Here is a 14027-nt window from a genome sequence, read left to right on the forward strand (position 1 = left end):
TATAGAAATTTCATGGAATTATAGTTGGTCTACTCTGCAATGTCTCCATTTAAAAGCCAAAGTGAAGACAGACAAGATGAAGGTAGGTAAACTCGGGAAAATATATCTGAGTATGTCATTGTTATTACCTCTGAAATGTGTATGCGTGTGTGTATACATGTGCATATGACAGATCAGCCTGCCAATCAGATTGTTAACCTACCAAACTGATCAGGAAAGGAAATATATTTTTCAGAAGTAAATACTTTGTACTTACAAATACAGGCTCCACTGTTTTGTCATCTGAAAATCCTTGAGTAGTCTCTTAACTTTTATGTCTGGAAATTCACCAATAAAGCCTGTGTACCTCTCCTTCTCTCCCCATTCTTCACAACTGCCTCCTGCTAAAAAGAGGTGGTCAGTGTGAAAAAAGGTTGCTGAGGCAGATAAGGTCCTCCTTTGCAGCCTTTCTGTGGACAGAAAAAAATGGATCTGTCTTTGTCATTAGAGAGGATTTCCATATCACTTCCATGCTTTATTTTGGTGAATCAGGATCCTAAAGGGAGGCAGGGCATGGTGGCTCACACCTGTAATCTCAGCACTGTGGAAGTCCAAGACTGGCAGATCACTTGAGGCCATGAGTTCAAGACCAGCCTGACCAACATGGCAAAACCTGTCTCTACTAAAAATACAAAAAAAAAAAAAAAAAAAAAAAATTAGCCAGGCATGGTGGCGCATGCCTATAGTCCCGGCTACTTGGGAGGTTGAGGCACAAGAATCACATGAGCCCGGGAGGTGGTGGTTGCAGTGAGCCAAGATTGCGCCGTTGTACTCCAACCTTGGTGACAGAGGGAAACTATATCTTTACCAAAAAAAAAAAAAAAAAAAAAAGATCCTAAAGGGAGCAGGAGTAATCACACTCCAGCCATCTTTCAGATTGGAACTGCCTGTTACGTAAGCACAACAACAAATTGTTTCTAACATGAAATTCTGAAAAAGGAAGATTTAGATTTAGGCTTCCTTTTGAGGAATGGAGAAGATGAAGAGAATGAAACCAGTTCACTGATTAAAGTCACAGTGTACCTTCTTTACTTGCTGTCATTGGGCAGTTGTCTGCTTTCTTCCTTGAGGGAGCCCATTTCAAGGACATTGGCCCTAGTTCCAGGAGGAAGTTGGGAAGGTTTCATCTGAGAGAAAACCAGGGAGTCCTCTGCTACCCTCAGGAGAGCTAAAGGGCTGACGAAAACAGAAGATAATCAACTGCTCTGTACATTGTTATGAACAGAAAATATGGAGAGCAGAATACTTTAGGGAGTGGTAAGTTCCAGGCAAATGAAAAATGTGATAATCATCAATAAAGACTGATTAATTCGACAAATATTTATTGATTACTAAATAAGTGCCAGCCACTGTGCTAAGTATGACAATACAATGACAACAAAACTAGACAGAATTTCTGCTCTTAGTGAGATTATGGTTTAGTGAGGGGAAGCCTCTCATTAATTAACAGCACATTAAATAATAGCACCAATAAATATCAAATATCTGCCATAAGTGCAGTGAAATAAATGCCATAAGAGAGGCATAGTGGTCAAGAGCATGAATTCTGGAGTCATACTGTCTAGGTTTGAATCCGAGCTGCACCACTTACTACGTTATCTTGGGCAAATCTCTTAATTTCTCTGTGCTATGGTTCCTACTCTATAAAATGAGGATGGTAGTAACATAAGTGCTGCATAAGATTGCTGTAAGAATTAAGTTAGGTAATATTTATAAAGCATTTAGGACAGTATCTGTCACATGATAAACACTGGTAAATGTGTAAAAAATAATCTATAGGAGCTTGACACTTTGAATCAGAAAGATCATTAAGAACTTCATTTATAAGTGTATGTTATTTCAAAAGCCAAAAATTTTACCAAGGAAAAATAATTGAAACCAGTTTTTCTAGCATAAATCCCTACAGGTAGGCTAGGACTACCTACTGCAGGTAGAGTTATTCCTCCTGCTGTTTTGAGCAGTGAGCAATTAATACTGGTCCACCCAAGATTTTGGCCTCTTGCCCTAAATTTACAAACAATAGTGCTAACCAATAATTTGGCAGGTAACACTATTTTGAATATTTAGAATCTTCAGGACTATTCTGGTTGGCAAACTTACAGTACATAAATATTGGCCAGTTCTAACATCTTGCTTGTCTTCTCTCTCCTTTCTGTTTTCTTTTCTTTCTTTCTTTTTTCTTTTTCTTTTTTTTTTTTTTTTTTTTGAGACAGAATCTTGCTCTGTTGCCCAGGCTGCAGTGCAGTGGCACGATCTCAGCTCACTGCAACCTCCACCTCCCGGGTTCAAGCAATTCTCATGCCTCAGCCTCCCAAGTAGCTAGGATTACAGGGATGTACCACCATGTCTGGCTAATTTTTGTTTTTTCAGTAGAGACAGGGTTTCACCATGTTGGCTAGGCTCGTCTTGAACTCCTGATCTCAAATGGTTCACCCGTCTTGGCCTCCCAAAGTACTGGGATTGCAGGCATGAGCCACCGTGCTGGACTCCCCTTTTCTATTTTTTACCACCTTCTTAGTTCAGCCTTTCATCACTTTAAGTGTTGACTATTACAGTCATCTTTTAAGTGGTCTTTCTATCTGCACTCTGTTCACCTGTAAATCTATCATATTCATGTTTCTGAAATTCCAGTTTATCACATTTTCCCATGCTCAAAATCTGTCTAGGATTCTCTGAGATAAAATTTAGTATCATTATCCTACTGTTAATGTCCTGACTTTAAGTTCTTGTTTTCTGCCTCCTTCAGATTTTTGTACATACTGTACTGTCTTACTGAGACAACTTGTCTAGTCTCAATACCAAGCCTTTTGTTAAGTCCTTTTTCCTGCCTACAAAACTGTCCCCTGCATCCCTACATAATTAACTTATGTTCATCTCTTGAGTTTAGTGCAAGTCCTTCTCCATGAAGTTTTCTCAGACAATTCTGCCTTGCCTCTCTTTATCTCTCCTTCTTGAATTCCTGTATTGCTTGGGTTCTACAGATTTTGTTTGTTTGAGACAGAGTTTCACTCTGTAGCTCACACTGGAGTGAACTGGCGTGACCTTGGCTCATTACAACTTGAGGCTCATTGTTTGAGCCTCCTGGGCCCAAGCAATCCTCCCACCTCAGCCTCCCAAGTAGCTGAGGCTAAAGGCACATGCCACCACACCCAGCTAATTTTTGTACTTTGTAGAGTTGGGATCTCACTATATGGCCCAGGCTGTTCTCAAACTTGCTGGGCTCAAGTGACCTGCCCACTTGAGTGGCCTACCAAAGTGCTGGGATTACAGATGTGAGCCACCATGCCTGGCCCAGTTTTTTAAAATAGCCTTATTGAGATACAATTAACATGCCACAAAATATACCCTTTCAAAGCATACAATTAAGTGATTTTTAATATATTCACAGAGTTTTGAAACCATAAACATAACTTAATTATAGAACACTGTCATCATCCAGAAAGAAACTCTTTACCCATTAGCATTCACTCCCAGTTCTTCCCTTTGGTCCCCCATCCCCTGGCAACCACTATTGGATTTTTCGGGACTTGACATATAAATAGAATCACATAAAATGTGGCCTTTTGTTAATGGTTTCCTTCACTTATATTTTCAAGGTCCATCCTTATAGCATGCATCCTTTTATGGTGGAATACTATTCCAGTGTTTGAATATACCACAATTTGTTTATCTCTTTATCAGGTGATAGATGTTTGAATTGTTTCTACTTTTTGGCTATTATGAATAATGTTTCTGTAAATGTATGTGTGCAAGGTTTTGTACAGATACATAATTTTAATTATCTTGAGTCTCTACAATTCATTTACTGTCTTATTTACATCCTGCCATTTTCTATACATTTGACATGTGTAGAAGCATGATCAATGACTGCACATATGATATTAATACCTTGCTCCACCTGGACTGCAGTGACTCAGCTCAACAGCCCAAGAAAAGCCCTGTTTTCCCCTTTGATCGATGGAGGCACTCCTTTGGGAACGATCCCCCATGTCCTCCTCACTTGTCGCCAGTATAAAATCCCCTTATTAAGTCAAAAAAAAAAAAAAAAAAAAAAAAACATGCTTTGCTGTTTTACATCTGTGTTGTGTGATTCTACTAGATTGTCTGCCTAGCATAGTACCTACAGAGTTCTTTCTGTCCTGGAGAGTTTGTAAGACTGTCCCATTATTATATTTCTCCTTACCCTTTCCTTTACCATCCATACACTTTTGCAGATATTATCATCATCACCACCACCACCACCACAAGACAACAATAAAAATTATTAATAGGCCAGGCGCAGGGGCTCATGCCTGTAATTCCAGCACTTTGGGAGTCCAAAGTGGGTGGATCACGAGGTCAAGAGATCGAGACCATCCTGGTCAACATGGTGAAACCCCGTCTCTACTAAAAATACAAAACATTAGCTGGGCATGGTGGCACGTGCCTGTAATCCCAGCTACTCAGGAGGCTGAGGCAGGAGAATTGCCTGAACCCAGGAGGCGGAGGTTGCAGTGAGCCGAGATCGTGCCATTGCACTCCAGCCTGGGTAACAAGAGTGAAACTCCGTCTCAAAAAAAAAAAAAATTATTAACAATTATCGAGAGGTAGCTAAATACTAGGTAGTAATTCAAAAGGTTGGAGTAAATCTGTATGTATTTACATGGGAAGATGACATAGTGTAAAAAGAAAAAGCCAACTTACAGAGCAATACATTTAGTAGGATCTCATTAAAAAAAAATACAGAGATGTGTATATATACATATTTATTTGTATATAAATCTCCTGAAATGAAAGGGACCCAAAGGATACATACCAATCTATTAATAGTGGTTTCCTTAGGAAAAGATGGAGTAGAAGGAACAGGAAAGGAAACTTTAAATTTTTTCTGTATATATTTTGGTTTTTGAATCTTTTTACATGAAAATGTATTTTTATATTAATTTGGGTAATATTTTAAATTAATAAAGAGAAAAAATGTAATCACAAATGGAAAATAAGTAAGTTGGAGAAACTGAAAAGGCAGAAAAGGAAAAAAGGAAAAGAACTAGCAGGAAGGAAGAGGGCATAGATATTGTGGCATGTAGAGTGGAAAGTTAATCAGAGTCTTAGTAACAGAATACTCTACAAAAGAGCATTTAAATAAACACAAACATAGACATTTAGATTGTACAACTCTGTGAACATACTAAAAACCACTAACTTTTACATTTTCAATAGGTGAACTGTATGGTTTATAAATTTTATCTCATAAAGTTGTTTAGAAAAGACAGATATCAAAAGTTCCCAGCAACCAGATGTGGCAGCTCAGGCCTGTAATCCCAGCACTTTGGGAGGCTGAAGTGGGCAGATCACTTGAGGTCAGGAATTTGAGACCAGCCTGGCTCACATGGTGAAACTCCATCTCTAGTAAAAATAGAAAAATTAACCAGGTGTGGGTGGCATGCTCCTGTAATCCCAGCTACTCGGGAAACTGAGACAGGAGAATCACCTGAACCCAGGAGGCAGAGTTTGCAATGAGCCAAGATTATGCCACTGTATAAACAATTAAATAACTTTTTAGTATGTGTGTCCCATCTGATACTTGGGACATACTAATCTTGTATCTGAATGTTTTATTTGCTAAATCTGGCAACCCTAAACAGAAGGGGATAAGGTTTGAATCTCTTAGAGTTAAATTGCTTTTTTAGCATCACCAAAGCATTTTGTTTCTAACTGCTGGCTTTGCATGTAACTCCCAATCTCTCATCTCCTATCCCAGGGAAGGTTTTATGATTGAGAAGCACTGAAAGTAATGTCTAGCAGTTCAGTCAAACAAGACTGATTTCACCTTTACTGCATTGATGAAAAATCATTGGTCCTACATTCCAAATGTTGTCAGAGTAGAAAAGCACAGCTCCCAGTTTCCATCTGCCTGGATGTTCCTGTCAGTTTCTGCCCTACAGAAGGGGAGAAGCCGGCCGGGTGCAGTGGCTCACGCCTGTAATCCCAACACTTTGGGAGGCCGAGGCGGGTGGATCACCCGAGGTCGGAAGTTTGAGACCAGGCTGACCAACATGGAGAAACCTCATCTCTACTAAAAGTACAAAAAAATTAGCCAGGCATGGTGGTGCGTGCCTATAATTCCAGCTACTCAGCAGGCTGAGGCAAGAGAATAGCTTGAACCCAGGAGGTGGAGGTTGTGGTGAGCTGAGATCGCACCATTGCACTACAACCTGGGCAACAAGAGTGAAACTCCATCTCAAAAAAAAAAAAAAAAAAAAAAGAGCAAAAGGAGAAGCCAAATATCTCTAACGGGAGTAGGCAATAGGGCCTTTGGTTTTTGGGCATTTCCTGAATTGTGCCAACCAAACCAATCTTCATGGACCTCTGTTAATAAATTGGAATTTTTTTTTTTGCTTATATGATTATTTTGAATTTCTTTAGGCTCTTATCTTTTGAACAATTTTAGACTTGTTTGTGCTTAAGTCAGAAGAATTAATGAAGCCTTAGGGGGGATGGTCAGAATTAGAGGTGTAGGAGATCAATAGTAGCTCAGGATCTGTACCTTTCATGACATTCCAGACTTTAGTGACCTTCCTCTCAAAACTCTTCTTAACACTGCACTCCATCCACCCTCTTCAGCCATGCTGAATATCCTCTAGTTTGCTGACCTTTGCATAGAATGGTCAACAAACCATTAGCCTTAGCTGAGGTTCCTCTTTGAGTCCAGCAGTTCTGTGGTTATATAGATCTTCCCATAAGGAGAAGGTGATTGTCCTCTACTGGAGGAGTTTGGACAGCAATCTGACCCCAATTTAGCAGAACACGTTTCTAAGCATTTTTCACTTGTGTGCTTGTTCATTCAACACATCTTTATTAACTCCAGGGCCTAATGCTGAGCCAAGCAGTAGGCTACAGAGATTTAAAGAAAAGAAAAAAGAAAAAGAAAACATTGTCTCTAATTTTTAAAAAGAATTGACATGAAATTGTATTTATTGTGTACAACATGATGTTTTGAAATATGTATATACCTTCTAGAATGGTTAAATCAAGCTAATTAACGTATGCATTACCTCACATAGTATCTCTGCAGGGAAGGCTTATGGCCTGGGGCAGTTTTTAGTTCTGAGCAAGATGGCCTGGACCTTAGCTTGCTGCTGCTAGTTCATCACTGGGAGTGTCAGATCTGTCTTCTCATGTTAGTGGGAGCTTGGTGGGGCTTACTGCCGCCTGCTACTCCTTCCTTCCTGGGAAATATAAGGCAAGCATAAATCCCACCCCTACTACCACAGGTGGTGCTCTTTTCCTAGTGCCACCTCCTGGCTGAAGGCCAACCAACACAGTCCATTACAGCACCTCCAGATAGAATAACACTGTTATTATTCTATCTGGAAGGAGAAAACTTGTGCCTGACCTCAGCTATCACCATTGCCCGCACCACCCTGGCCAACCAGGAGGTTCTGAGTCTGTTCATGTAACCGGTCATTACTTACTACCACTGGCATTTGAAAAAGCCATCTATAACTAAGGAATCTCACAGAGTCTGTGTCACTGCTCTGCAACCCCTATCAGAGCCAGTGCTGATACCTACTTCTGGGAGACTTGAGGGCAGGTCACATCACCGGATCCCTTACAGACATTCCCTAGTACCAGCCTGGAGTGTGGCAGCCCCACTATTTGGCTAGACCCAGAAGAGCAACAGAATTCATAGTAGTCTGGCTCTCAGGGACTCCTGCTTCTAGGGGAAAGGGGAGTATACAAAATTGAGGGAACACTCCATGGGACAAAAGACTCTGGATGGCAGGACCTGAGTCCCAGTTCTTTCTGCTACTGGAAGTTTCTTTCAGTAGGGGTACCATTGCAGTACTGGGCTTAGCAGGGAAAGTCTACAGCTCTACTCCAACAGCCAGGCACCAACCCTGCTTCTTGTGAATAATTTCAGAGAAGGGGACTTTTTTTCCCTGTCATCCACCATTGCAGACACAGCTGGGGCTTCTCCTATGGGAGCTTGGTGTGAGTACATCTATGCATAGCCTTTCTGGAACACTTCAGGACGACTATATCCCCATAGAAGGAGCACCTCCAGGTTCAGTCTTACACAATAAGTACAGTCATAATTGTTTACTGGGAACATCAACATCCCTGCAGATGAAAAGAGGTCTGATCTGAATAGCTGGAACACGGTCAAGAGTATGTCTGGGAGGTAGATAGCTTTCCTGCTGGCCTGGCAGGAGAGCTGAGGTGGCTCCCACCCTTCCCCCTGATAAGACATTCAGTGTGTCTCACTGAGAGGTCCCCCAGCCACCTCTGACAAGGTTGGGACCTCTGCCCACCATTGGGTATTGCATTTACCCTCCTGCTTTAGTCACACTGGTTTCTATACAGGGATACCTCCCCTGCTGGCCTTAAGCTCAGGCTGTTCAACCCAGTAAATAAAATACTAGGGAAAAATAAGTAAACAAAAAGGTACATACCACAGGGGAATGAGATAAGTAAGCTTCAAGAGAACTCTGCCATTCCAACCCCGTGTGAGGCAGTGAACTTGTTCACACACTGAGTACATTGTTACTACAACAAGCATCTGAGAAGGCCATCATACAAAGACTCCCAATAACCAAGGAACTTACCTAGAATCTTCACCCCTGAAAGCACCAAGAGCCAAATTACGCTGCAGTAAACATTTAAGTCAAATCCTTAAGGGGGTAAAAAAATTTTTTAAAAAACACAGTAAAATGAAAATAAATGCTATAATAACTAGAAGAAATGATCTACCAAAAGAGAAGGAACCAGAAAAATAATTCTGGTAATACAGCAAAACAGGGTTCTATAGCACCCCTAAAGATCACATTAGCTCTCCAGCAATGGATTCAAACCAAGATGAAATCTTGGATGGGCACGGTGGCTCATGCCTGAAATCCCAGCACTTTGGGAGGCTGAGGTGGGCATATCATGAGGTCAAGAGATGGAGACCGTCCTGGCCAAGAGGGTAAAACCCCATCTCTACTAAAAATACAAAACTTAGCTGAGTGTGGTGGCATGCACCTGTAGTCACAGCTACTCTCGGAGGCTAAGACAGGAGAATCTCTTGAACCCTAGAGGTGGAGGTTGCAGTGAGCCAAGATCATACCACTGCACTCCAGCCTGGGTAACAGAGTTAAGACTCCACCTCAAAATTTAAGAAAAGAAAAAAAAGATGAAGTCTTTTTTTTTTTTTTTTTTGTATTTTTAGTAAAGGTGAGGTTTCACCATGTTGGCCAGGTGGTCTTGAACTCTTGACCTCAGGTGATCCACCCATCTTGGCCTCCCAAGGTGCTAGGATTACAGGCATGAGCCATCAAGCCTGGCCAAGATGAAATCTTTGCAATACCAAATAAAGAATTCATATGGTTGATTATTAAGCTTTGATTATTTCCTTGAGTACAAGGAGATACTGGAGAAAGGTGAAAGCCAACACAAAGTAATTTTTTTTTAAATTCAGAATATAAATGAAAAATTTTCTAACGAGATAGATATCTTGAAGAACAGCTAATCAGAACTTCTGGAAATAAAAGACACATTTAGGGAATTACAAAATGCAGTGGAAAGACTTACAAATAGACAAGAACAACTAGAAGAAAGAATTTCAGAGCTTGAAAAAAATTAAAAATGATAAAAATAAATGAACAGGGTCTCCAAAAATATGGAATTATGTAAAATGGCCAAACCTAAGAATAACTGATGTTCCTGAAGAAGTAAAAGCAAAAAGTTTGGAAAACTTATTTGAATGAATAAATGAGGAAAACTTCTCTGACCTTGCTAGAGATTTAGATATCCGAATACAAGAAACACAAAGAAATCCTGGGAGATTCCTTGCAAAAAGGGCATCACCAAGGCATATAATCATCAGGCTATCTAAAGTCAATGTGAAGGAAAGAATTGTAAGAACAGTGAGACAAAAGCATCAGTTAACCTGTAAGGGAAAACTCATCAGACTAACAGCAGACTTCTCAGCAGAAACCTTAAAGCCTGAGGGATTAGGGTCCTATCTTTAGCCTCCTTAAACAGAATAACTGTCAGCCAAGAATTTTGTATCTATGTTTCTTAAATGAAGGAGAAATAAAGTCATTTTCAGACAATGCTGAGGGGTTTGTCACTGTCAGACCAGCCCTACAAGAAATTCTAAAAGGAGTTCTAAATCTTGAAACAAAAGCTTGATAGGCAGCAAAATAGAACCTCTTACAAAGGTAAAATTCACAAGGCCTATGAAACAATAACACAATGAAAAATACAAAGTATCTAGGTAACAGTTAACATGATGAATGGGACAGTATCTCACATCTTAATGTTAAACATAAATTGCTTAAATGCCCCACTTAAATTATACAGATTGGCAGGATGGAGAAAAAAATCACAAACCAAGTATCTGCTGTCTGTAAGAGATTCACCTAACATGTAAGGATTTATATAAACTTAAGGTAAAGTGGTAGAAAAAGATACTTCATGCAAATGGAAACCAAAAGCAAGCAAAAGTGGCTATTCTTACATCAAATAAAACAGACCTTAAAGCGACAACAGTGGTAAAAAAAGACAAAGAAGGCCGTTATACAGTGATAAAAGGATCAATCCAACAAGAAAGTATTACAATCCTAAATTTATATGTGCCTAACACTGGAGCTCCCAGATTCATGAAACAATTACTGCTAGACCTATGAAATGAGGTGGGTAGCAACATAATAATAGTGGGGAGCTTCAGTATTACACTGACAGTTCTATATAGATCATCAAGACAAAGTCAACAACAACAACAACAAAATAGACTTAAATGACACTCTAGAACAAATGGACCTAACAGACATTTACATAACGTTCTACCAAAGATATGCACAATATACATTCTTCTCATCAATACATTTAACATTCTCCAAGCTAGACCATGTGATAGGCCACAAAGCAAGTCTTAACAAATTTATAAACATCAAAATTATATATCAAGTATTATCTCAGACCACAGTGGAATAAAAGTAGAAATTAACTCCAAAAGAAACCCTCAAAACCATACAAAGACATGGAAATTAAACAATCTGCTCCTGAATGATTTTTGGATTAACAATGAAACCAAGATGGAAATTAAAAAATTCTTTTAAATGAATGACAGTAGTGACACAGATTATTAAAACCTCTGAGAAACAGCAAAGAAGTGCTAATAGGAAAGTTTATAGTGCTAAATACCTACATCAAAAAATCTGAAAGATCACAAATTGACAGTCTAATATACCTCAAGGAACTAGAAAAACAACAAACGAAACCCAAAGCTACCAGAAGAAAAGAAAGAATAAAGATCAAAGCAGAACTAAATGAAATTGAAACAAAAAATGCAAAAAATAAATTAAACCAAAAGCTGGTTCTCTGAAAACATAAACAAAATTTATATACTATTTGTTAGATTAACCAAGAAAAGAAGAGAGAAAATTCAAATTAACTTCATTAGAAATAAAACTGGAGAAATTACAATTGACACCACAGAAACACAAACGATCATTTGAGACTACTAACACCACCTCTCTGCACACAAACTAGAAAACCTAGAGGAAATGGATAAATCCCTGGAAACATACAACTCCTAGATTAAATCAGGAAGAAATAGGTCCCCTGAACAGACCAATAACAAACAGTAAGATTGAATGAGTAATAAAAAAAAATTGCTAGCAACAAAAAAGCCCAGGGCCAGATGGATTCTAATGTGAATTCTCCCAGACATTAAGAGAATAATTGGTACCAATTCTAATGACGTGTTTCAAAAGATTGAGAAAGAGGTAATCCTCCCTAAAACATTTTATGAAGCCAGTATCACCCTGATACCAAAACCAGGAAAGGACATTAAAAAAAAAGGAACTACAGACCAATATCCCTGATAAACATGGATGCAAAAATCCTCAATAAAATACTAGCTAACCAAATCAAACAGCACATCAAAAAGATCAAGCAGGTTAATCAAACCTACCATAATCAAGTGGGTTTCATCCCATTGATGCAGGGGTGGTTTAACATATGCAAGTCAATAATTGTGACATATCACATAAACAGAATTAAAAACATATGATTATCTCAGTAGATGCAGAAAAAGCATTTGATAAAAGCTAGCATGACTTTGTGATAAAGACTCTCAACAAACTAGTTATAGAAGGAGACTTGCCTCAAAATAATAAAAGCCATATATAGCAAACACACAGTCAGCATCATACTGAATGGGGAAAAGTTGAAAGTATTCCTCCTGAGAAGTGGAACAAGACAAAGATGCCCACTTTCACCATTTCTTTTTAGTCCATTAGGAAGTCCTAGCCAGAGCAATCAGGCAAGAGAAAGAAATAATGGGCAGCTAAGTTGGAAAAGAGGAACTCAAACAATCTGTTCACTGGTGAGATGGTCATATACCTAGAAGACCTAAAGACTCCTCCAGAAGACTTCTAGATTTAATAAACAAATTTTGTAAAATCTCAGGTTACAAAATAAGTGTATGCAAGTGAGTAGCACTGCTGTACACTAACAACCACCAAGCTAAGAATCACATTAAGAACTCAATCCCTTTTAAAAACAGCTGCAAAAAATATAAAATATCTAGGAATATATTTAACTAAGGAGGTGAAAGATCTCTACGAAGAGAACTATAAAACAATGCTGAAGGAAATCATAATGATACAGACAAATGGAAACACACTCCATGCTCATGGATTGGAAGAATCAATACTGTGAAAAGTCCTGTCAAAATGCCAGCATAATTTTTCACAAAATTAGGAAAAACAATCCTATAATTTATATGGAACCAAAAAAGATCCTGACTAGCCAAAGTAATCCTAAGTAAAAAGGACAAACCTGGAGGCATCACATTACCAGACTTCAAATTATACTCCCGGGCTATAGTTAACAAAACAGCATAGTACTGGTATAAAAGTAGGAACATAGACCAATGGATCAGAATAGAGAACACAGAAATAAATCCAAATACTTAGAACCAACAGATCTTTGACAAAACATACAAAAACATAAATTGTGGAAAGGACACCCTATTTAATAAATGGTTCTGGGAAACTGGTTAGCCACATGTAGAAGAATGAAACTAGATTTCAATCTCTTACCATATACAAAAATCAACTCAAGATGGATCAAGACTTAAATCTAAGACCTGAAACCATAAAAATTCTAGAAGATAACCTTGGAAAAACTCTCTTGGACAATTGGCCTTGGCAAAGAATTCATGACTAAAACCCCAGAAGCAAATGCAACAAAAACAAATAAATGGGACCTAATCAAACTAAAAAGCTTCTGAACAGCAAAAGAAATAATCACAGAGTAAACAGATAACCTACAGAATGGGGGATATATTTGTAAACTCTGCATCCATCAGAGGACTAGTATCATAATCTACAAGCAACTCAAACAGATCAGCAAGAAAACTAGTAACCCCATCAAAAAGTGACCAAATGACGTGATAAGACATTTCTCAGAAGATACACAAATGTCCAACAAACATGAAAAAAATGCTCAACATTACTAATCATCAGGGAAACGCAAATTAAAACCACAATGATATAACATCTTGCTCCGACAAGAATAGTAAAAAAAAATAGATGTTGGCATGGATATGGTGAAGAGAGAAGGATGTGCTTCGAAGTATTTGGCTTATACACTGCTGGTAGGAATGTAAATTAGTACAGTCTCTATGGAAAACAGTATGGAGATTGCTTAACGAACTAAAAATAGGTCTACCATTTGATTCAGCAGTCCCACTGCTGGATATCTACTCAAAAGAAAGAAGTAATTATATGAAAAAGACACGTATACACATGTTTATTGAAGTACAGTTTACAGTTACAAAGATACAGAACCAACCTAACTGCCCATCAACCAATGAGTGGATAAAGAAAAAGTGGTATATATACATCATGGAAAAGTACTCAGTCATAAAAAGGAATGAAATAATGTCTTTTGCAGCAATGTGGTTGGAGCTGGAGGTCATTATTCTAAGTGAAGTAACTCAGGAATGGAAGACT

General features: G+C 38.6%; 1 protein-coding gene across 4 annotated transcripts in view; it reads left to right on the plus strand.

Annotated features, from left to right (window-relative positions):
* The window catches only part of LOC101029989 (phospholipid-transporting ATPase FetA-like), a 98836-nt gene that overhangs the window by 11651 nt on the left and 73158 nt on the right, over positions 1-14027 (plus strand). For all 4 annotated transcript variants that reach the window (XM_074395023.1, XM_074395021.1, XM_010331694.2 and 1 more), the window contains exon 2: positions 6-82. In XM_074395023.1, the coding sequence (XP_074251124.1) occupies positions 40-82 (43 nt within the window). In that variant the 5' untranslated portion in view covers positions 6-39. The remainder of the gene's footprint in view (positions 1-5; positions 83-14027) is intronic.

This window comes from Saimiri boliviensis, chromosome 2 (assembly GCF_048565385.1).
Source record: "Saimiri boliviensis isolate mSaiBol1 chromosome 2, mSaiBol1.pri, whole genome shotgun sequence".
Classification (NCBI taxonomy): domain Eukaryota; kingdom Metazoa; phylum Chordata; class Mammalia; order Primates; family Cebidae; genus Saimiri; species Saimiri boliviensis.